A 25596-nucleotide genomic window follows, 5' to 3' on the forward strand; every position below is an offset into this window, starting at 1 on the left:
CATTTCTCCCAGGGGAACCAACCAGCCATCGGAGGAAACAATTTACAATCATGACCACCCAGGGCAAGATTCAGTCTGGCAACCAAGCAGTGAAAGGCACTGCACCCAATAAACAGTGCCTAACCTAGGATCTTCCAGTGCCAACTAAAAAATCCCAGCAGCATTAACTAGAGATGGGATCAAGTAGTGAGGCTTGAGCTTACATAATACCTCAGCTAGATTTAAGTAACCTATGCCTCTGGTGGGGGGGCCTTCAGCAGTGGGTTTTATATCTGGAACAGCCAAGGGCATTAACTCCTGAGCTCTCTGAGCCAAGCCTGTGATAGGAGTATCTGTTTTGTTGTAGCTGTGATTGTAACATTGATGGCACACTTGACCATATTTTAATCTAGTTAATGTGGGTAGCAATAGCAGTGAAACTACATCACCACCCATTTCTGTATGGGCTAGCACTCAGGGTCCTAGCTGGATGCAGTCCCCATTGATATTCATACAACCATGGCATTGCTGGTGCTGGTAGCCAAACTAACAAGATACAATCTCACTTGGGTACATCTACACATTCTGCAGTCTCAGCTCCTGCTGCAGTGTAAACATAGGTTATGCTTCAGCCCCTAGTTTGGCCATAGAGGTCATAGAAACCATAAAGTTGAAAAGACTTCATGAAGCACACAGCCACTCAGTCAGAGGGGAAAATGCAACGGACCATGAGAGATGTCATTCAGCCAGGAATGGCATCTTGTTGGAAAGAATGGGGATGCTAGGCTTCTATACTATAACTCCCATAAAGCAGTGAGTCAAAGTAGGGAAGTGCATTTGGTAGGTTATTGTTGAGGTATTTCCATGAATGTTATCTTTTTCCATAGCTCTGCTGTCAAATTGACTAAAAATGACTGTGACAAAATTGTAGTCTTTAGTATGTCTCCATGCAGATACTGTGTAGACACACAGCTATATATAGGCTTAGGCATTAAAGTGCCCCTGCAAAGCCATGTCTACATGGCAAAGTTACTATGCACCATCAAACACTTTGCACAGCTCCCAAATTCCTAGGCTGAAAGCAAAGTAACAGTGTTTCTATAGCACTGGGCTAATACCTCTGTCACCTAACAGTGCTAATTAGCTTAGCCAAAGTGCCACACAAAGGCAGCTACTCTGCTTCTGGTTTAGGAGGCAGACATCTGAGAAATCAGGTCCCTACTTGGGTGGCCAAAATCCTCAAGTCACTGTCAAAAGTCTCGGTTTAGGTATTTTGTGCTGCTTAGCATGACATTCACAACAGAAAGCCTCTGCACCTGCCCCCACACTGCTCTCAGGGCATCTACTGTGGGAGAGTCAGAGTGGCGTGGTGTACTCATTGCAGCTCTAAACCATAGATAATGTTGCCTAATTGCTGGGCTTCAATGTGGATGGAGCAGGAGCAAATGGGGGAGTTTTATTGCTTTGCCTATGGAAGGACTCAGTTGGGAGATGCTATAGACTTGTCTCTCATCCCACCGCACCTTTCCACATGGTTTACTGTCTATTAGCATTATGGAACATTTTTGCAAGTAATCATATGGTCACATGCACATTATTTATGAGCATTTCCCTCTGTGTTTTACTGGTGGAATGTGATATGCTTTATTTCTTTCCTGTCCTGCCTTCACCTTTTTATGCTGAGCTATGCTTTTTCCTTTCTTTCATGTTGGAGCATGTTGGCTAATTAGGTCTTTGTATTCCTGCCCAGCAACCAGCCATGAGGAATGTCAAGTCATGTAGATGCAGATATGCATACAAATGCTATTTGCTGGATTTAATTTTCCAAACCTCAATTTGCAGGGCCATCAAAGGACCCATGATGGCTTCCCACAATGTGAATAATTGGCAGACTTCTACTGGTGGGGAAAGCCCATCACAGAGAGGTAGCAGCACCAGGAAGCAGATGCAACTTCCTTGGGAATCCAACAAATGGCCAATGCTGACCAAGAGGTGGGTGGTATTGTTCAGGGAGTGGACACTGACTGTAACAGGTGCTGATTCACTGTCCAGGGAGATGTTAATTAAAATGGAACCAGTAGAATATCCATTTGGGGCAAAATTATCATTTATTTACTGCATGGAGCATCTCCTGTCCAAACTCCTGTTAGGAATAGAATTAATTCAACCCTGGCACTGGGGAGCTAGGTGCTTTCTGCACCCACATTTCTAACCCTGATGCAGCACCATTTTCACATCCTAATCCCCTGCAGCCTCCTGCCCTTGATTTCCAGTCCTGCCCCGTCCCCCTGCAAAGCAATCCCTCCAGGCTTTCTATTGTGGGGGATGGCCCAGCTGATTTACCTACCTGCACCTGGTCCTTAAAATGACCCTTGTCCATTGCCCTGCAGATCCCTCCAACCAGAGCTACTTTCTGTGGCCTTTCCTCTAAGCCATTAGAGAGGGCTCCTCCGGCCTTGTTAACCAGGGGGAAATCCCACACTGCACTCAGAAAGGAGACTCAGGCAACTTCACTGCTAGAATCATCTTGCACCAGCCAGGTGGAGGAAAACAGCTCCATTTCCTTTGTAGTGTTTCACCCTTTAAACCCAGACTCCCTCCACATAATGTTCATCCTCCTCCCAGTAGTGTCTGGGCCATGGATAAAGGTGGTCTGGGCAGGAGACCGAGACACTTAGTACACTTTGGCGAGTAGAGCCAGACTTGTCAGCTCAGGAAACAGACTCAGAACTGGATTCCCCCACTGCAATCCCTGCTACCCAGGGGTGTGGTGTTATACCACAACTGGCAGTGTTGACTCACTCAGTAACGTTTCCTTCCACAGGAGGAAGCCAACTATAACCTTTTATTCTGCAGCCAATTTCTCTGTGACTGAAAGCAGCTTTTTATGCTCATAACAGCCCACCCCTAACTTCTGTTCCTGTTTGAAGTGAAATTCCTCCCCCTGCAGAAAGAGTCAGCATGAGGCCTATGCACCACTATTAGGTGGATGTGGATGGGACAGAGCCACACAGCTGACCTTCTACCCAAAGATTAATTGACTTGGTGGCAACAGGATTGGACCATGTGTTGCAACCATCTCTTTGTTCACCAACAGTCTTTTGTAACATGTTAACTTCTTCTAGGAAATGCTGTTGCTGCTGTTATTTTTCAGACCTCAGATTGATAATACATTGAATTGCATGGTTTAGTATGGCTATTCTATTTCTTTATGCCAGATCCTAATAAAATCTACACAAAAAAGTATAAATCTATTATAAAGCAGGCTGTAAATGTTTGACTTTCCTTTTGCTCCCCACCACAACAAGCATTCATTTTATGACAATGTTGGCTACAAAGGACCAACTCTCAGGATCATTATAAAATTCTGGTTTATTAGATGGATGCAAAAGTCAGATCATAAACCTTGGGGCAGATCCCCTCAAACACACACACATTCTCACAGTAGCTAGCTATGAACACTAAACACCAATGTCAAGATATACCTATCCCCAAGCGCTGGAGTCCACCGTCAATGGCCAGTCAAGGCTTCTTTCAGTGCGATGTTGCTTCAGAAGGGGGTTGCTGGCTGGTCCTTCTGGCTGGGCAGGCAGGGTGCTGGTCAGGTCAAAGAGGGCGCTATTGGTGGGGGTCATTCTTTACTGCCTTTTATCCCTCTCTGGCAGACTTTGGTGACTCCCCAATTTTCAGGCTTACCCAATCCAGGGGTCAATGACCTCATGGGACATCCCACTGGGTGGTTGCTGGATGGCAGCTGTCAGCCCCAGGGGTCATGTCCACAGGTACGTGCAGTCTTGGGAGTCTGTTGATGAAGTTTGATTCACTGCTGTGATGAGTTCAAACCAGGGCTTCTGTACCTTTAACAGTAAAGTTTCAGGGAGTTCCTGGCTCTGTATTGAGCCTTTCCTCTCCTTAGTCTGTGGTTTTAGGTGTTAATTGCTGCTTCTTAGCTTGTTATCTTGTCTAGCTGCTGCTGTTACACAATCAATCAAGATTCATTCAGGGACCAGCTCCCTACAGAGAAGCTGCAGCTTGATTCCCCTCCTTGCTAACATTGTTACATGGTACAACTTACTTTTAAACTTAAAGTACATTTGTTACAAAGTTAAAAGCATAAAATAGAAAACATAAAAGAGTGAAATGCCATGGCACGTAAAATAAATAGACCAAATACAAAGTGGTGGGGAGGGGGGACATACTGATGCAGAATACTACTTTATACCCATAAAAGCATCCACGAACTATATTTTTATTACAAGTACACCTTATATTTTATAATAATAATAATAATAATAATAATAATAATATGATAAAAGAATAAGAGGGAGGAAGGAAGAAAAGGTAGAAAAGAGAAAGCATCCCCAAAAGGGGGCAAATACTGCAAAATGGGCTTTTTGTCACATGGAGGGGCTTCACATTGGAGTGGGGCAGGCAAAAAAGATTTCTTGCTCCAACAAGACAAAACACATGGAGGACAGGACATCATTTCAGTCACCTGCTCCATCGCCAGCAGATTTTCAAGCTTAGGTTCCTCTCTGCTCCTTCTCCCCACCATCACCAGAAGGTCTGAGCCCCTCACAACACCCTTGGGTGACTGGGAATTGTTAGTTATTCCCATTCTGCAAATTGGGAACCAAGACACCAAGAGATTACATGACTTGCTCAAGATCACACAGTAATTTAGTGTCACAGAAGAGAATTTGCATGCCTGAGTGTTAGGCTAGCTTATCACATTTAGCTTTATTTGCACCTGCTTGCCTGGTGAATTACAATATTCTTTGAACTTTTTTTTTTTTTTTACTTTTTCTCTTTCTGCTTTTGGTATTCACATGGTCAGCCATAGCCTTGAGTTCACTCTCACATTGTTTTTTTGCTTTCTTATCAATGTGAGAAAGGCGGTTTATGTTTTAACATTATCAGCATAGGTGTGTATAGTGTGAGCCTTGTTACTAGTTAAATTAACTGAACTTGGCACTAACCAACAGAACCATAGGGATGACATGATTGGATATGCTAATGAAAGGTGATAAGAGGGGACCAACTGGACAGTGTCCAACTGCAGAGACCTTGGAACTTCCAGAGTTGATGGACAGACCAGATTAGGAGTCCAGGGCATGCTCAAATTAAGACACTGGTAAAAGACCAAATTAAGATGTGTGCATGTGATGAGGTTGTTGGAACAAAGGAATATGCTGACATGATAAAATCATGAACAGTGTGATGATCACAGGAAAACCAGTCAATGGTACCCAGAAATGAAGAGTAATTGGGGGCGTAAATTTAAAGATAAAGCATAAAAGGGGGCAACAAGGTAGTTGGGTATGTGTCATCATCCAACAATATCTGGACTGAAAAACAGCCATTGCTCACAGATGACCACCCTCTGCTTTCAGGAACTGATTGGCCACCTTTTCTGTGAAGTGAAGTAATGTATGGGATCGGGTGAGACCATTGAACTAAGTGTTTCTCTCTCTCTATGTAGAAACTATTAATGCATTTAATGTATTAATAAAGTTAGTTTTTGGGTGAGTTGAACTGTGTGAGGCTTATTCTGTGTTTACCCTGGGTTCCTTATGCTTTAGCAATCCTTTAGTGTCATGGGTGCATAACATGAGGTTCAAATCCTTGTAGTCTCAGCCCCATATCACAGAGGATATTCCTTGTGGGTTGTGGAGCCCTGCCACCAATTCTGAACGTATTGACTCTACTATACCAAATGGTCTTTCAGGACCTTTCATTAATCTGTTCTTGACTCTGTCAGGGGCAGCAGCAGTCAAGAGATAACTCAGGCATTGTACCTTGGGGACAGAAAAGAGTTGCATTCATAAAGGCTGCACTGCCCAGTTCTTCCCAGTCTCTTACAGAAAGTGTGTTTGTTTTTAGGAAGCCATTCAATTTTAAATGTGGATTCACAAAGGAAGGAAAAGGTAGGTTTGTTGCTTCCTTAAGATGGATGAATGATCCCTGCAAGAATTGTAAGTCAATGTAGAATATTAACATATATATTGTTAATAAAGTCTTATGTGCCCAAGTCATGCTGGGAACAACATTTTCAAAAGTACCTGCTGATTTTGGGTACCTGTCATTTTGGATGCCTATTGTTGGCCCTGGCCTCTAAGAAATTAGATGCAGTACACAAAGTTGTCCCTCAGATCTTAATGGTTTCTTCAGTCACAAAGAAATAAAGAATCACCCCTCAGCAAGTAACTGTTCTTCTACATTGTCCTGCCCACCCAGTGAGGCAAAGATCTGAAGCAGTCAGCCTGCCATCTGAGTGAGGCCATGTGCTGGCATGCAATTTATTCAGCACCTAAAAAAGCATTAGGCATTAGTATCACCGTGGTGCCATTCTGTGAAAATCAGCTGTCATTCTGCCCACATGGAGATAGATGGAAATCTGATGTTACTGTCTGAAAGATCAGATCATTTTGCATAAATTTTATTTATTGTAAAGGTGATTTGCTGATACAATATGTGCAAAAAATGGTTCATGTCCAATGTACTGGTACATTACCTCAACTCTACACCAGTGTCACTTCAAACCCCAGGGGCAAGGAGCAACACCAGGATAAAGCTGATATCACACAGCCATGAGTTAGGGGTGCAAATTGTATCAAAGTTAAAGTCCCTGCTTCCTCCCCCCTCCCCAGACAGACACCTGCACAATCCACTATAGGCAGGGTATAAACAATTTTCCTGCTCTTTGGTTAATACTGACTGCTCCTGGGGTGCTTCAGCCAGTCAGGACTGCCACGTCCCTAACTACTGCTTCTAGAAGAGAGGCCATGGACCTACTCCACTATAGGGAAACATTATTAGCCTCCGTCTGCAATGGACCACCCCTCTCCCAACTTGATTTTACTAGTCACAGGAGTCTAAATTACAAGCTATGACACAAAGTGTAACTAGTTTTGTTGCAGTAAAACTCAGTGACTAATACGGTCCAAGCAGTTAGATCACAACCCGTTTTCCAGACGTTCCCCCTCCCTCCATCTGGTTCTGCCACCATGAAGACAGGAAGTCTAGCCCAAATCTGAGAAATCTCCCTTGCAAAGAGATTGAAAAATTCCTCAGACTATAAAATACCTGACTCTGCTGCCAAGTCCAGACAAACAGGTTTTGCCGAGCTGCATATCACCTAGAACGGCTGCACTGGCTGGAAGAGACCACTTTTTACTGTCTGATCATGAACGCTGTCAAATGTCAAGCATTTTCTCTGCTGCAGCCAGTACAGCTTGGACCCCAGCCATCTTCTCAGCCACTTCACCTGCTTCAGGCCATCAGTAAACCACAGCAAACTGTCAGAATGAAGCAGAGGAACAAGAGCTGTAGGGACCGCTTTGTCAGCAGCTGATTACAAAAGATGCCCAAGCCATCAATTGAGCAGCTGAGCTCTGTTCATCTTGCAAGTTGTTGAAACATGTGCCTATGAAGCCATGGGCTGGTAACCTTGGAAGTCTTCGGATGTTGTACCAGTCTGTCTTAACTTTTCATAAAAACAACAGAACAGGTTACGTAGACTGTGGAATCGCCATTATTGGGTGTTCCTAAGTGCCAGTTAGATAAACATTTGTCAGGGATGGTATACATAGGAAGAATGACCCTGTCTTGAGCTAGGGGTTCAATTAGCTGAGTTTTTGAGGTCCCTCCTAGCCCTGTCTTCTCTGATTCTGTGATGGTGCTTTGCTATGAAAGAAAGGTTGTGAACAGGCAGCATTGATTTAGTTCCTAGACTCCTGGAAAGTGTCAAACACAACTAGGGGTATTAGCCATGAGCACAGAGGTGGTTAGTCATGTTAGTTTTAAATCAAGCAGAAGGCGGGAGAGGATGGCGCTTTAGAGCAGTGGTTCTCAACCTTTTTTTAGACGAAAAGCACCCTCATTAGACCCAAGGCACCCACTGAAAAATGACAGCTTAGTTTCCTTCATTTTTGGATTAGAGAAAAATAATAGAGCAATTCTTCTGTCGCAAAGTACTCAGATCACAAGGGAGCAGAGTGTTTTTTAACACTGTGAATTCTTATTTGAAATCTCTGGGTTTATCTTGTGAATTATGTTTGGACCCCTAACAGTGCTAACATTGTGTGGCACCCCATGGCACCCTTGAAAGGGTTTCTCAAAAGATCCTGCTTGAGAATCACTGCCTTAGAGACTAACCGGTTAAGGGCGGCATCTTTCATAGATAATAACCTACTTCAGCATACGACAATGTGAGTTGTGGCCCCCAAAAAGCTCATGCTGTTCAGAACAAGTTAGTCCCTAAGGTGCTACCCTCTCTACCTTTTACATTTGTTATGGGACTGATACAATGTTAAGACAAACAACATCTTGAAGTAAGGGTTAAGGCTGCATGAGGAAATGCCCCACCTGTAAAAATGCCTCGCATTCCTTACCATCTATACATCCCTCCAGTACTGTTGGCCACAGGCTAAAACATTCCTGGAGGCTTTTGTGTCCATCTCCAACCAGCACTAAAAAGCAACAATGCACCAGCTTCATCAAATCCACAGTGTCACACAAAGCTTTGGTTGGGAGCCCCCAGGTTCTTGTGCCAACAGATCAGTGCCTTTGACCATCACCCCTTTCTATGCACTTGGGAAGTTATTCTGCCTTAGCATTGCCAAAGTGGTTGACGAGATTTTGCTATAGCGCATGAGCTGGATGAACCCACATCCTTCCTGGTTTAGCTGAAAAAATATCCTGTAAAAATGTTTTCAATATTGGCAAAAATGGGAAAAGGATTTTGAATGGAGATTCTCCCTCTTGGCTGTTAGCTCTGGGTGACAGGAGAGCACGTACACAGCCAGGAGATGGTGATTATATCCTTGTACAGACCATCAAATCAACAGCAGGCTTAGTTTGAGTGGCATGGCAGAGAAGACCTCACCATCTGTGTAAATGGGAGGCTCTGTCTGTGCATACCATACTAATACCATTAGGAAAAGTGAATCTGAATGCTCATTTACAATAGAGCACTGGCATCTTATTGTAACTGGAGATGTGGTGGGCACAGACTGAGCCTCATGATTGTATGATAGCTTCTGATGCAGACAACAGGTGCTAGCCTCTGTCAGAACCACGATTCCTCTGTAGGCAGGAAATATCAGACCAGATCAGACACCTATCTAGCATCTCCTCTTCCACCTCCTGTAGCTGCAGAATCTGCTCCAGACCTAGCCATGCTTAAAGAAGCATGTAGTCAATATTGTGCCCATTATCACCAGCCTGTGTGTCACGGGCATGAGGCAGCTTTGGTCACCATGTGCAGATGAGCATCCGCATGGAACTGCTCTTCTCCTGCTCCCCTCTCCACCTCCATTCCCCTTTCCTCTCCCTTCAGTGTTTTCACTGATGGGGAGCTAGTGGTGGGAACAGATTGTTTTCCTTTGGAAGAGTATAGGCTGGTGTGCTTTTCCAATGGGAACTCTTCTCTTCTGCTAAGTGCAGCTGCTGCTCCATTGCCAGGAAGTCTGGGAACCCTGCAACCCTACAACCCCGCTCCACTGGGACCAGGCTCCAGGCACAGATTCCCCCTCAGCTTCCTCTGCCTGAGAGGATGTGGGGGTTCATAATGCCTGCTGCACAAAACCCCCTGCCAAGCACCTCACAGCCAGAGCCCGTTGTTAAAGGCTGAACTTGGAGGTTAAATCAGGAACCTCCTGTACCTATGAACCCTGCAGCTGGGCACATGGGGAACCACTTCTTAAAAAGCCAGCCAGATGTGCAGCCAGCAGTGCCTCTCACCCCCAGATGTGGCCAGTGCCTGCAAAGGAACATGTCCTTTCACTTTTTATTAGCCAACCTCTCTCAAACCACTGCCCCCTGCAAGCCAGCCAGCTGAGGAAGGAAGAGCCTATTAACATATTTATATTCATAGTCTAATCCTTGATTGACCCCTATTAGGTTCTTGATTTGGATGACTCTCTGAATCACAGGTTAATTTTCTAGCATTTTCTTCTATTTATTTGAAATGTGCTTTCTCTTCATTTCATTAGGTCTCCCCTTGTTTTTGTACCATGACAAAGGGGGAGCAGAAGCACATTGATTCCAACTCCTCTGCGCTATTTATTAGTTTATACACCCATTTCATTCATTTATACACCCCTCTCCTGTCCCTTCAAGCCCTAAGTGATTGAGACTTGAACCCCTTAGCCAATAATACATGAAGTTTAGGTTACTTAGTCAACTAGGGATTAATTATTTTAGATTCCAGGTTCTGGCTACAGCTATCAGGTTGACAGTAGCCCTGAGTAACAGATATAGGCCAAGATTTTCAAAGTAAGAGCCCTGCATTTTTAACTCCATCCTTAGGTTGCTAAATAACTGGCCTGCTGAGGACCCCACAGATCCCACTGAAGTCAGCGGCTGCTTGGCATTTGTGCAAAGTAGGCCACATTTAGGATCCTAAGTTTAGATTCCTATTTTTGGCCTAAGACCTCAGTGCTTAGGCACGTGCTGGACAACCTCAAAATGTTGAGGGGAGAGCAGCTCATAGACTGGTGCTCAAGAGACCTGGGTTGTAGTGTCAACTTTGCTGGTGATTTTGAGCAAGTCATTTACCACTTCTTTGTGCCTCAATTTTCTCATCTGTAAATGGAGAAAAATTATACTGATTCCCTTTGAAAGGCATCTAGAGGTCTGTATGATTGAGGCACTTCATATAAAAGCTGGCATTATTTTTAATTAAAGCAACATAAACAGTGAGACCCAGATCCTCAAAGGTATGAAGGCCCTGAATTATTAGGCCTATTTGATTTCAGCTGGAGCTAGGAGCAGAAATGGAAATCTGAGTCTAAGTGAGCTTTATATCACTTTCCTGATTTTGGTGTGCTGGCTGTTATCCCTGGTCCTTCAGCATCTATAAGCCCCTGTGCTGGAGAGTGACTCATGCCACCTTTAATTGGACCTAAAAGCCTCTACATTTTCTAAGAATAATAACCTCTGTTGTCTTGCTTTCAAAATGTTTCTCAATGTAACATTTCAAGATCTCAGCCTGATGAATATGTGAGGACAGGAGGAATGCAGGCTGATGCAGAAGAAAGTGGGCATGCTACATTATTCATCAAGGTACATCAATTATTTCCAGATGAAAGAAGAGACAATGTGACCTTAAAACCACGGCAGACTAGTCACAAGCTGCTGGTCCTGCTGGATGCTCCATCATACTAGCTCCTTCTTGGAGGCTGCTAATCTGCAACACCCTCCACCCACCTTTCAACACCAGCAGCTATGAGAGAGCCTCAGCCCATGCAGGACATCTGACATCCTGGGTATGGGCAGCTGAGTGATGGGCTGCTTTGTGGGGAGGGGGCATCTGGCAGTCTCAACAACTCAAAGCCAAGCTCCTGTGGGCAGATTAGGATTTTGAGAAAGGGGGAACAGATAATGTGAGGCATCATCCCATATGACACAATGAACATTTTTCTCTACTTAAAGAGAAACTAGAGGTGGTACTAACAGGCTAAGGGGGCTAGCACTATATTATTTCATTTAAGGTGGGCTCCTTCAGTGTTGCCCGAATAGAAATGCAGCTGCCCTTCCCAGGCAGATGGTTTTGAAGTTGGGGTGGAGCAGGAATCCCCCACCCTGGATCCAACCCTGCCAGCTCCTCCATCTTTGCGGGGAGTCTGCACAGCATGGTGAAAGGTGACTGCCTGACCTTTTGGGCAGCCCTGAACTAGCCTTCAGGGAAGTGCAAAAAGGCCTGGTAACCTGGGGCCTCAAGCTGCGTGCAAGCCAGCTGTGCGCCAGCCAAGTCTCTCGGCAAACCAGGCTCTTCGGATAAATGTGGTATCTTTTATTAGACCAACTAAAATAGCTGGAAAAATTCCTCTCTGCCAGCTTTTGGGTACAAACATCCTTCGACAGACCGAGGGAGCATCTGCGGTCGCTTTGCGCTCTTCCTGGATGGGACAGAAGCCAGAAGCCAGCATCCAGAGCACAAAACAACTGCAGCCACTTCCTCCGCCTGGCAAAGGGTATTCGTACCCAACAGCTTGCAAGGAAGACTTTTCCCAACTATCTGAGTTGGTCTAATAAAAGATATTTGGATTTACCCAAAGAACCTTGTCTGCCTATGTCCTGAGACCAACACAGCTACAGCCTATACCCCTGAACCAGGTCTCTCCTCCCTTTGTCACTTAATCTGCTGAGATCTCAGTAGCACTTTGCTCCCTGGAAGCATCAATCTCCCCAGCCACTCCCTGGGAGCCCTGCTGCAAAAGGCGGGAGGCAAAGAAGGACCCAACAGGGAGAAAAGGAACAATGGGAAACAGAAGAACCTTTGTCGGGGGTTTCAGGGCCCTGAAAGGCAGGGGGAGGGGGAGGAGGTATTCAGCAAAGGTTCCCTGCTGGGCAACCTGACCTCTGAGCACATGGGGGAGGGGAAAGCAATATGGTCCTGTCCCTTTAAGAGGCACTGAAGCATGCAGCCTTGAAAAGGATGCGGTTCCCAAGCAGGCTGCCGGGTGATACGTGCTGTGAGGGGGAGAGTCCGGCCCTGCGGGTGTGGGGCCCTGGGCGGAGCGCTCCCTGAAAACCCTTGGTGCGGAGGTAGAGAAAAGGTGTGGGGAGCGCGGCCCCTTTAAGAAGCTGCTGCTGCGCGGCCCCTTTAAGATCCCACGCTGTGACTGCGGCTCCGACAGCCGCTAGCTGTAACGACCGCGGCCCCTTTAATTGCCCCTGTCACTCCCCGCCTGCGTGCCTGCCACCTCCCCATTGGCCGCTCGCCTGTTCGCGTAGGGACGCATCACTTCCTCGCAACTCCGCATCTTGTGCTTCCGCTGAGGGGGAGAGAAAAGAAGTGCTGCGCGGCGCTGCCTCCCGAGCGGCGGAGGGATCCGTGGGGCGGTGCGGCGGCCGCGGGGCCGGCATCACCTTGAGGCGGGCGCGGGGCGGGGCTGGGCGCAGAGAAGCGGCGACGCTCGGAGGGTACGGACGCGGGTCGGAGCTGCAGGTACCCCCCCGCAAACTCCCAGCGTCCCCCGCGCGTCCCCCAGGCCGGGCCGCGTGGGGCGGCAGCAGCTCCCGCTGTCTGGGCCGAGCCGCTGGGTGTCCTGCTGCCCTGGGCGGGCGGCGCACGTGGGAGCCGCGGGCGCCCTGGTGCCACCGCGCCGCGCCCGGCCTGGGCTGGTGGCAGGGGAGGGGCCGCCGCAACTTCCTTCAGGAAAAAAAGAATTCCGGTTTTTGTCGCCGCAGATGCGCGGGGGAGGGGGGGTGATGCGGGAAATAGTTTCTTCCCGCCGTGTCTAGGGAGGAGCTGGGCTCCGCCGCAACATCTTGTTTCGGTTTAGTTTCCCCTGCGGTGACTAAGAGCGGGTCGGAAGCGGGATCAGACATCTTCCCCCTCCTTCCCTCCCCCCCCCCCCCCCGCCCAGCGATGCTGCTGGGCTGCGACCGGCTCTGCCTTGTCTGTGCAGGCAGCCGAAACACTCGCTTCTGCTTCACCAAGGGTTATGAAAACCATGTTTGATCCTCTGCTTTCAGAGTCAGATGTGCGTGGATGGTGCTTTTGTTGCTAAGCAGTGGAGACTTCACTTCTGTCTCCTCAGATTAATACAAGTAGACTTGTTTTTCTCTCTTCCCCCCCCCCCTTTTTTTAAATTTTTTTTTTTTAATGCGCTTGTCTTCAATAGCCTGATGGCTAGGGCATAAGGTAACAGAAATCAGTGCTGGGCTCTCAGATCTGTGTGTGAGTGTTAATCTCTGCATCATCCATCAAAGGCTTTTTGTTGCCTTCTGAACTGGGCTCCTATAAATAGCTGCTCCCTAACCTTTATTTATGCTACAGAGGCCTAGGAGGGTAATACTACCTTTCATCCAGCTCTGAGGCCTCGTGGAAGAGGGCTACCTCATTTCCTAGAACAAGGCAGTTAAGTGGCTATGCCCAGCTGTACCTTTCTAATAGGTTGCTTGAGACTAGAATACTGTAGATATGATGGGACTTAATACCCAATATAGGGATCCTGGTTTTCTCTGATTTTGAAGAATTCCCCAATTTCTGGTTTTAAAAACAAAAGTAACCCCAAATCCAGATTCTTCCATGATTAAAATAAAATGTCACTATAGATGTGTATATACTTGTGGTGTTTCATTTAAATCATGGAGAAATGTGGATGTGGGGTTACTTTTTTAAATCTGAAAATTGGGGCATTTTTTAATTTGGAGAGAACCAGGATCCCTGTGTATTGTACTGTGATAATTTCTGTAGCTAGTTCTCAGTCCTGTACTCCCAGTGATGCCAGTTTAATAGCAACAAATTCCTCTGCTGTCCCAGCAGAGGAGCAATTCTGCTGTGACTCGATGCATACGTATTTGGGCCTGTGTGTTTTAAGATCTTTCTGGAAGTACGATCTGCTAGAAATTCTGGCAAGTTGGCAATGATGGTGCAGGCTGTCTGTCACTGCAGTGAATGTAGGAGTGGAGGGAGCTGCATCCCCTAATTTTGTTCCAATCTGCTGTCATGTGAAAGGAAGAACATGGCATTTCAACTGCTAACGAATAACAAGACCTCAGTGTAATGAACACATCGCATTCTCACGTTTCTCATCTAAATCATCTAATTCAGACTCTGCTTCCAGCAGGGAGGGAGGGGCAGTTTTGACTTCATAAGGTCCAAAGAGGAATCCATTTAGGTGATGCTGTAAGGAGGTAAGGTCAGGACAAGCCATGTGGCAGCTCTGTCTCTTTCCAGTCCTTTGGCTTTGGACAAGCAATTTCTAGTCCTGGGGGAGATTAGGTAGCCCATCCCCTTCTTGAAAAGCATCTGAGTTTAGCTGCAGTGTGGTGTGATGAACAGCACGTAGGAGAAGAGAGCTGCAGTACCTACTGGCTGCCACCACTGAATTACTTGCGCAGGAAGGCTTTGGCTAAGAGGGGCAGTGCAGTTGGAATAGCACAGGGCTGTGACCCATCTCTAACCTCAGCTAGTTTTGAATCTTTTTCTCTGCAAATCCACTTGTATCCTGCTGCCTCTGGATGGTCACAAGCCTTGTTTACTGGTAGCACACGAGTAGGCTCTTGAGATTTCCTGAAATAGCTTAACTTTAGCTGCACATGCTATCAAAGCAGTATAGATAAGTGACTTGCCCTTTGTCTGCACCAAAAATACTCCTCTTTTTCTGGATAGGTTATTGGCCCTCACTTACCTGTGTTGATCTGATACAGTTATCTCACCTGCAGACAGCTCAGTTTTAAGCTTGTCCTAGGACTTGGCTCTCTCTGGGAGGAGCAAACTGAGCTGGGTCATATGTTGAGCTGACAGCTCATCCTTGCTCATCCAGAGAAAGTGCTGATGTCATGCAGTACAGCTGTTCCAACATGACCTTTTTCAATCCTGTTAAATTTTTCCTCTGGAAGTCAGAGGAATGTTAGCATCACAAAGACAGGCAACAAATGTATAACTGAAGAGAGTGCATGTCTGCAATTGTCATTTGGGTCAGGTGCTTTAATACTTCAGCTGAAGTGACAGGTGGAGATTCCTGGATCATGCCCAATATCACAGAAAAGAAATTGCTTGGAAAATGGGAGCCATTTTGCCTAGTTACATAACAGTGCAGGGTATCTCGCACAAAAACCATAGAGAAGCAGAAAATCCTGTTCTGCTTCCCAGAAAAGGAGTTGCTGAATCTTTCTACTCAAAATAAAAGTCAACTTTCCTTGGAACATATGTAAACCTGACACAGTCCCTTGGATCTTAAGGCTAGTTCTTGGCCTTCTGTGCCTTGATAGTAAACTTACCACAGATGAGAGACCTGAGCTTCCCAAATATAGAACAAGCTCCTCTCACTATTGCCTCTTATTCCTTAATACCAGTTCTGAGCTGTGCAGGCTGTAGAAGAATAACTCAACATAACTGCTCTTGGCTTTGTAATATGACTAAACTTGTGCTACGTATTAGAAGACCAGTAACTCGCTTCATTTGTGGTACAAGCTTACTTGAATTCAGGTATTCAGAGGCATGAAACCTAGAATGTAAATCCAGTGTCTAATCTAACTGTCCTTTTACCTGCATGTAATCAGTCTCCTGGCTCTTGCAGGCCTTAAAAACGGGGCCATTTCACTCTCATCCAAAAAAAAAAAAAAAAAAAAAGTGGCGCTGACTGCTGTGTAAGAACTGGAAGGATACTCATGCTTTGGGACATTCCCTGTGAGCTTACTGAGAAGACTAACAAAATGCTGATTTTTTTGTTTCCCCTGAGACTCTCAGCAGTTGTAACATGAGGGGACAGGGGAAGTACCTGCTCATCATTAGCTGAGACTTAACCAGTGAAATGTGTATGGGGGTGGAGGCTTTGTAGAGGAGAGAATTGCCCAGTACTCTGCCATGCTGGAGAAAAGAGGAATTGTTGAACCAAACCAGTTGGCAACCCGTGCTGTGGTTTGCCAGCAAGACTATACCATGTGCTTGGACACCATCAGTAGGAAGAGTTATCTAGTCTCGGGGTCTCCCTGAGTTTCCTTTGCTGGAAGCTGCGTAGATGTCTGCTGCTCCTAGAATGTTGAAAAATGCGAAGATTCAAGTGCTAATTTTGTGTGATGCTCTTCTCATTTAGAATCACTAATTTATTAACTTCTCTCTTTCTTGAGGAGAGAATCTTCCTTAAGCCAGGCAAATGCTTAACTGTCCCAAGTGCTGAAGTTTTTCAAGCCTATGAAAAGTACTTGCCCTTCTGATCAGTGACATTGATTTGCGATCTGTCAGTATTAGTGTGGTGGAGGGTTATTATCCCCTTCCTACCTACTTAATTATTTGTATTTGTTTGCAAAGGGAAGCAATAAATAGAATCTGCCCTCTTGTGCCCTCTCTGTTCTGTCAAGAACCATACAAGGTTTAACTTCTCAACACCATGTCCTTGCCAGGCATAGCTAGTATTGGAGCATGCTAATAGTGAATGAAAGCCTAAGACGGATCAGTTTACACGTCTAAGCCAGATGCATGATGAGGTTTGATTCCACAGTAACCTGGGTTTTTATTGTTTGCACCTCTGTCTTGCATAAATATTTAATGAAACCATGGCCAACTTGTGGCACAGTTGCTACTGATATCATGGGCTGTGTGTGTGGGGGGCGGGATGCGGTAGAAGTGAGGAGCCAGAAAGAGCAGCAAATTGGGCAAAGGAAGGGAATAGAAGTGGCACTTAAATAGAGGGTGGTGCTAACTTGTGGCGCACGTGCCACAAAGCTGACCCTCACTAGTTTACTGCAGTAAAGATGGCAACCATACCATTTTAATTCCCAAGTCCTGACCTGGTAAGGAATACCTTAAAGGAAGATGCAAAAATATAGAGTACAAATAAAGCTGAACTAAGGACACCTGCAAAAAAAGCAGATTTTGTGTCTATATTCTTACTGCTCCCTTTCTTTCTCCTCGTGCAAAAGCCAGGGTCTCAATGCCCATGACCAGTTTCTGTGATCTACTTGTGAGCAATCTTTTTCCAGTGCAACTCATAAGGGGGATTCTGACTGCAAATGAAACTCTTCTCTAATTTCCCTTCTCCAGTAATTCTCACCACAATGTGTGAAATCTGAACTGGTGTCATTTGTAAATGACTGTCATTTTCCATGAACTGCTGGCTGCCATTAAAAGGGGTGGTGGGGCAAAGGGCTTATTTGCTGTGGAAAAGCTTGTGACTTAGAACTGCCTGTTTTCTTCTCTAATAGTTCATCATAGCCTGTAGGTACGTGCTAGAGAGCTAGGTGATGTTTCTAGCATCAGCCACAGGAGACATCTTGGACTGCACACAATGCCCATTAACATCATTTGGTCAGTGGAGAAGTGAAGACCTTTTGTTGCTGCAGTTCATTCTCTGAGTAGTAGTTCTCAACCTTGTTAGACTCCAGGTGACCCTCAAAATGCTAACTCTCTTAGCTTTCGGTCTCTGATAATTACTATGATGATTATTTTTCTATGGAAAAATAGAGCAATTCTGCTGTAGCAAAGAACTTGGACTGTAACAGGCCAACATTATTTTAACACTCCAGGTTCTTATTTGAGGTCTCTGGGTTCATCTTGTGAAGCACATGTGAATGCACTTAACAGTGATAATGTTGTGAGGAAGCCCAAGGTACCCTTTAAAGAGTTTGCAGCTCCCCAGAGCGCTGCTTCACGTTGGGTGAGAATCACTGTCCTTAGTGTTTGTAATTATGCAGCCTCATGGCATACAGCTAAACCACCGAATAGAAAATATTATCTAAATGCCTTAATAGGTGTTGAGTAACTGGAATCTAGAATAACATGGGTGGATGATATTTGCCAGTAAGCTAGTGTTAATCAGAATTTAAAACTAGTTTTGCTTTCTTAGGAGGATCTCAGAAATGTTCCCTCTGTAGAAATGACTTCGACACTAATTTCTGATGACTGACCTTGCATTAATTTGGCTCAGATAAACCCATCAAAAGACCAGGAGTGGCTTTATAATAAAGTCTGAGGCATAATGTTTGTGCACAGAGTGGCTTGCTGGGAAGCGGACTTTATATGCTCAACTAAAGGGCTCTCCCTAGCACACTTATACAAGTACTGCAAGTGAGGGAGCCCATCCCATGCCTCCAGCCCCCATAAAATAGTCTTAGGGAGGGAAGCAGTGTTCATGCTTGTGTAATAATGTAACATTGTGTAATAATCTAGCCATGTGGCTCCTGCTTTCTGCTTCATTGGGTCGGCAGCTTCCAGTAGGGCTGGAGAAGAGACTGACTTGAGGTTTTCCTTGGTCTGAATTTCTGCATCATGATGAGGATGTACTGAGTCAAGTCATGCTATATGAGAGCCTGCACGCGAGACTCTGCACGTAGGTGCAGGGAGGCGATTGGCAGAAGTGGGGGAGGGAGGGAGGGACTAAGCATAGTGAAGCCTCTGACGCAGCTGGTGCTCTCCTCTGGCATCAATGTCCAATACGTGGTCAGCTGATCTTCCCTTGTTGGGGGCTGTTGTTGAGGATTACCCTGGGTGTCTGGCTAAGGGTATTGATTTGTTAGCTGGGACTCTCTTTAGTATGACAGCACTGAATGTGTCGCTGATGGTCAAACAAGAATGCTAGCTGTATGCTGAGCACTGTGGCTTATTAGATTACAGGAAGTGCTGCCACGTGTAGTTCATCTTCCTATGGTCTCTAGTTTTCCTTAGCAGGACAAATGTAATACTGCTGTTTATAGTCTCCTCTGACACAACAATCTAGAGTGCATGAACTTCTAGTCTTGTTACAGAGGCAATGGCTGGGACTGAATTAGGCACAAGATGACTATGTATCCCATAAAGCAACTTTGTTTCTAGTTCTGCTGTAACTTTTTGTACCTGCTACAGGCGCTAATAAGCAAAAATTCAGTTGCTAGCGCTGCACAGTCTTTCCTGGTCTATGCATAGCTTAGTTGGCCTACATTGAAAAAAGTCTCTCTAACTGGATGAAGGTGCTTGTACCTCTTGAGTAAGGCAAGATCTAGATAATCCTCCTGCTGCTGTTGACAGACTGCAGGAGGATTGAGAGCTGGAGAGAAGAGACAAAGATGGGAAATGGCGGTTTTGGCTGGAAAGGCTGTCTTGGATTCCAGCAAACAGGGTGGGTAATAATCAGTGTCTGGGGTCCTAATTACTGGCTGCCTGCAGATGAGTGTCCTTCCTTTAAAAACAAAGTGGAGCCACTTGGTTCAGTGCCTTGCATTGGAACTAGAATTTTTCATTCACCTTGGTGTGCTGCTTGCTTGCTTGCTTGCTTGTTCCTTTTAGGGATACATTTTGGAATAAGTGGGTATGTTGCTTTCCTGCAGAGGCTGGTGTGTTGTGTAGATGCACACCTCTTTGCCTGCCACCCCTTGAGCCAAGGAAGACTTTCTCTGGTTTCTCAGATCCTTTCTAATCAGGGCCCAGAACAAAAATTCAGATACCTTGGGTGTGTCTGGTGATACAGAAAGGCTTACCTTTCCTGGGGTTATTTAATATCCGTGGATTGTTTTGGGTCAGTAATGAAGGGGCATCACTCCCACCCACCCTTTAAATCCTAAAGAAGTTAAGTTGTTTTTTTTTTTGTTTTTTTTTTTTCTTCAGAGGGTTGTCGGTCAGTTCCTCTTTCATATTGTTCTGGTTTCCAAGCCCTTGGGTGGAAGGTAACTTAAGGCACTAGGTTGTATGAGGCTGAAAACTTGCATAGATGCCTTGCCTAGGTGCTGTAATTAATAAAATGTAAGCCTATTATTCAGCTATCCAGACTTAAAAGGTTGGGTGTAAATTCCTGCAGGTTTAATGCGTATCTTTGGCAGTTGGATATAAAAGCTTCAACTCGGAAAAGAAAATCTGTGCTGCTCTTAGTTACAGACAAGGTGCATGTCTACCAAGACTCTTAAATATGTAACTAAAGATTAAACCACTCGGGTCTAACTTTTGGGTACCGTAATGGTAGTGGTGGGTGGGTGTATGCCTCTTCCATAGCTGAGTTGCCAGCTTGTGTTCCATACCGTGGGAATTTTGAAGCAAACAACTGTCAGCAGCTAGCTATCAATATATTCTGAGTTCTGACAATCAGGATAGCAGCTTTTTTCCTAGGGCAGCATTAAGATAGCAAAGCTCTTAAACAGTCATCTTGAGCTGGAGACTTCTGCCATGCTTTTCACTGGAGCTATTGCAACTTAAGCAGTGCAAGTTCTTTTAACCATACAGTAATCATAAGAGGGATAGTCTGAGATCACCATTTTGCTATGCTGTTTTTCTCTCTCTTTCTTTACCACCATCAGTCCCTTGTGCAATAAGCAAATATTTAGTCTAACCAGATCCTTTCAAAAGAAGCTAAACTCTGATGCTTCTTAGACAGCCAGGGCTATATACAAAGAAAATTCGGTTTTTTCCAAACAAGTTCTAAATAGTTTCTTTTGGCGCTTGTACTATATTTGCATGTCTTAGAATCCTGACAACTTCCATTAAATGCCCATTGACATTGTTACAAAGGAACAGAATAAACTAGCCGTAGAGAACAGACTGGTATTTCAGTCTAGCATTTACTTCCATATAACTTGGCAGTCTTTCAGAACATCTTTGCCATGCTGTTGAATTGGAATACTAGTTTAAAGAGCTAACATCATCACTATGTATACATAGCTTAAATAAGAAATATTGAACAGACTGCATGCGTGATGCAACTTAAGTACAAAAAACTGATGGTGAAATGCACTAACGCCAAACAAAGTTACTTTGAGTTTTCTAGAAATCTTGGCTAACTCTATTAGAGTATATTTAGCTTCTGAGTCTAAAAAATTTACCTGCTAGCATAACTCTTCTCCCTTTTCTCCTAGGCAAAGAACTCCAGCAACTATGTCGAAACACCATGATGCAGGAACTGCTTTCATCCAAACCCAGCAGCTACATGCTGCCATGGCAGACACTTTCCTGGAACACATGTGTCGCCTGGACATCGATTCTGAGCCAACCACAGCACGAAACACTGGCATTATCTGCACCATTGGTAGGATTTTTTATTTTATTTATTTATTTTTTTAAGTATTGGGTCTAAGGGGGGGAAGGAAGGCGGGTACAGCATGTCAAGAACACCAAAGACTTGTAGGATGAACCCTAGGAAGACTTGGATATTTAATTTGGGATATTTGCAACATGATGGCCAAGGCTAAACTCATGAAGTTTTCCACCTACATTCTTTTCCCAGTCCTGACTTTAGTGGAAGCTGGTCTGAATAGCTGAACTCTAAATTGTGGCTAATCTTGCCTTCCTGCTTCAGATAGTGGCCCAAGGCACCAGTGTTTTGTTCTGTTTTGTTTTTGGTTTTTTTGTTAGTCTCCCTATCTCCATCTGCACGCTGCACAGGAGGGAAGAAATTGCTGCAATTGGCTTGTCCCCAGTTCTCAGTATAGGCTGAAATAGCTCTTTTAGATAGGCAAGTCACAGTTGTTACTTTGTTGAAATGCTCCATTCTCCATTAGGACCTTTTGGCTACTGCGGTTGTCTTCCTGTATATCATCACTTCCTTCCCATCAGATCTCAGCTGATGGACAAAAATGTAGCATTAAGTCTAGTGCAATTCTGTGGTACTGCTTAGAGGAGCTACCTGGGTGTGTGTTTATAAAAGCTTCTTACTGAGATCTTGGATGAGTTCAGTGTTTTGGAGCTTTGAGGACCTGGAGCAAGTTGGTGTGTGCAGTTTCTGTAAGTCTAGCAAGGAGATGTGCACTGTGTGTATTCAGTATCTATGAATAAATGGATTGGTTTAGGAATAGAGGGGTTTGCTGTGTGAAATAGCAGAACTAGGAATGATCTTGTCTTGAGTTACCTTTTTTAAGTTTTACGGACTTTAAATTTTTGACCATCAACCTGTTTTCCTTCTTTTAGGCCCAGCCTCCCGCTCGGTGGAAATGCTGCAAGAAATGATTAAATCTGGCATGAATGTTGCTCGCCTCAACTTCTCTCATGGAACTCATGAGGTAAGGGTCTGGGTTGTCAGTGAGTGCTGCCTAATGTTTTCAGTAGCAGATACTTAAACCAAGATGAGGCCTGAAGAACAGTGCTAATTAGCTTTTGGGGGGTGTATCTTCTTGTAAGAAAGTGCTTTCTTTCAAAAGGCAGATTGAGCCTACATCTTCCTGATGGTGTTTAGCAAGGTGCGACTTAAGCATATGCATCAGTCCACTCTAAGCAAAAGAAAAACTTAGTCCCTCCTGTCCACACGCCACCAAAAGAATCTCATAGCTGGAATTCTGTTTTCAAACTCTTGGAGAGCCTACAGTTCAGAGTCCATTAACTGTCACTTGTATCTTATGACAACTTGCTACACTTGAACCAATGTTTGGTTACAGGTTCTCAAGAGACTCTTCCCTTTTTGTGGCTTAGACTATCGCAGTATCTAGAAGCCTGTTCTTGTGCTTTGTGCAAAAAGATGAGGTTCCCTTCTCTGAACTTGCTCTCTAAAGAGAGACTCGTCCTATTTCTGAGTGCTTTAATCTTTTGATCTAGCTTCTTAACAGTGGCTTTGTCTTAGAAAAGTACAGTTTAGCATTCGTGTAGAGTCCTTATGTTCAGTCGACCAGAATCTGAACTCCTCTATTTGGTTAAAATATGAGCTGTGATGCTTGAGGCTGCTGGCCTATATTCCCCTGCAACATCTTTTGAAACAGACGACTGTTCTGTTGTTGCTGCTGCCCTTGAAAGAGCAGTCCTTTAAAAGCAAGTAACTGTGTTGCAGTGAACATTCAGTTCTTCAAACTACTGAAAATAGGCATTATGCAAGTAGGCAATTTAGTCCTGCTAAAACTGCTTTCTTCAGAATCTACAGGAGTGTTTTCTGGACCAGGATGTAATACCACTTCTGCCCCACAGCCCCAGGTTTTGGTGTTTTAACATATGGAACACATGGTGAACATCACTTGGCTTATTTCTTTACTAATAAATTCCTAATTCAATGTATGTATCCTATCCCTGGGGTCTGCAAGTAACTGTAGTTTTTCAGTTTTGGAAGCAAACTTATGGCTACTGCAGAGAGGTTCTGGTGAACTAGCTGGCAGAGTTTTGTTCCAACAGGTACAGAATAGCTGTCTGGCATTTAGGGGGAGGCTTGTGCAAGAAACAAGGTCACAAGAAATGCACACCATTTGTTAAGGCAGGCGAGCCCTCTTCTTGCTGATATAAATAGACTGGATTCCTCCCTGTGACCTGAGAAGTCGAAAGGGTCCCATTCCCTAATACGGATTCCCTGGAATGCTACCCAGGGCCTTTCTATTGGCTGTCCTTTAGCTTTCAAAATGTCAGGGACTCTGTGTAGACTAACAGCTGTAGGTGGCTTTAGTAGGACAGATAGTTAACTCCTCAAGCTGGGTAAGAACTTGGCTGCTTACCCCCACTCTTAATCTTTAAAGGGCAAAGGGCACTAAACGTATGCATGAGAGAAACCACAGTTGACCTTCTACTTGCGTCTTGTGCAGTAAATGTAGGTAAACTGAATGTACAAGAACTCTCAACTGTTAGGGTTATGTCAGTGAATGGGCCAGAGCTCAGCAAATATTTGCTTATGTATATAGCAAGTGCAACTTAAAACAGTCCTTTTAACAGCCCTTAACTGAAGGTGACCGGGGTTCACTATTGGTCCTGCTGTTAAGTGGGTGAGGGCTTATGACCAGTTGTGAAGCTACTCTGGTTAACTATACATTGTACTAGCAGAAATGGGAAGTGGCATGTTCTCTAACTTCACTTCAGGGGTTATGAAAGGGAGGGGATACAGGAACTCTTCTAAACTCTTTCCCTCTAGAAATTCTGTTTTTCTTCTTTTGGTTGCGTAGGATAACATGGCAGGATTCCTGTGTTAGCTGTCATGTTTATTGCAAAGTTTCCCAGTACCATGGCCTTCCCTGGCCATGATCAGTCACTTTATTCTTTCCTGCCCCAGCCCTTCAGATGCATCTGGAACACTTCCACCTTTATGGGGTGAAAAATCTCCACGAACATTTGCTAGTATTGCATACCTCAGTTCTTGTGTCTTGATGGTGTATGCATATACATGTGCTGGAGTGGGAGGGAGCTTGACTCCAGTATTAGCTAGTCTTGTACTTGGCTGGAAGCGCTTCACAAATAGCAAAGCTGTTTATTTCATTTTTAATATGGTTTCCCAAAAACTAATACTGAGGGGCATGTATATGGTGATTATTTGTGGTACTTTTCGGTGCATCTTCTGCAGACCTGCTGTGGTGCACACTTCTGGATTCCTTCAACTGGCAGTCCATAGTGGTGTATGTTTTGCCTCAAAGTACCTCCAAACCTGGGGGATGAAACTATCCTTCCAACTTGTCTTTCATTATTTTTATGCACCTTTCTTTGTAACAGACAAATTATCAAGTGTGTACGAATAGCTTAATTTGGACTAAGTGACAGTAAGCTCTTTGCTTGGGTGAGGGGGATATGAAACAAAGGTAAGTGTTACCACATTAATTCTGCCTTGTGCTCTTGCCAGTGAAACCAAATCGGTCTACCAATGCAACCAGAGATGGGGCAACAAAGTGTATAGGCTGTAAGAACACTAGTGACCCCATCTTGGTATTTATTTTGGTTCCCAACCTCGCTGTGATCTTCAATTTTTTGTTTTCAGCATTCTAGATTAAGCAGGCAAACAAAAATAAATTCTGCTTTCTTCTTTCTACATTCAAATATTGGGCAAGGTACTTGTACAACTTCAAATACTACTATTAAGACTTTCATGAGCTACCCCAAGTGTTAAAATGTAGAAAGATTTTTAACTCCTACATATCAATCTTCTGTAAAGTACTAGTAACAAGGAAAAGTATTTGCAACCTAATAGAAGTGTATACTTTTATATGAGGGGAAGGGGGATGGTGGGGGGGAATGGGTAGTCTTACCTGGCTACACCTATCTAGCTTTGTTTCAGTCGATGTGTATTCAGTTGAGAACCCTCTTAGCTCAAATCAGCCTTTTGCCAACAGCTGTCTGCTGAAGTTTACATAACCTTGGCTAGAGAAAGTGCTCTTGGTGTCAGAGTGGCTGTTTGATCAAACTAAGCAAATTGTTTTTATATTGATCACCTTTAAAGGTGGAAGTCATTGGCGATAGTGAGGCACTCCACCTGCACTAGAGGTGAAGCTCATCTTAGCAAAGTGTTCTTGTATGTATGAAAATCAAATACC

The 25596-nt window shown here is 44.7% G+C and overlaps 1 protein-coding gene across 2 annotated transcripts in view; it reads left to right on the top strand.

Annotated features, from left to right (window-relative positions):
• The first annotated feature begins 12786 nt into the window (after window positions 1-12786).
• Window positions 12787-25596, top strand: part of PKM (pyruvate kinase M1/2) — a 29861-nt gene continuing 17051 nt past the window's right edge. The window contains exons 1-3 of one of the 2 annotated variants that reach the window (XM_090028524.1): window positions 12787-12934; window positions 21253-21422; window positions 22301-22392. In XM_090028524.1, coding sequence (XP_089884650.1) covers window positions 21272-21422; window positions 22301-22392 — 243 coding nt within the window. In that variant the 5' untranslated portion in view covers window positions 12787-12934; window positions 21253-21271. The remainder of the gene's footprint in view (window positions 12935-21252; window positions 21423-22300; window positions 22393-25596) is intronic. The other variant, XM_090028523.1, reaches the window with a different exon arrangement.

The sequence above is a fragment of the Crocodylus siamensis genome, chromosome 15, assembly GCF_052110815.1.
Source record: "Crocodylus siamensis isolate JL-2025a chromosome 15, ASM5211081v1, whole genome shotgun sequence".
NCBI classification, from domain to species: domain Eukaryota; kingdom Metazoa; phylum Chordata; order Crocodylia; family Crocodylidae; genus Crocodylus; species Crocodylus siamensis.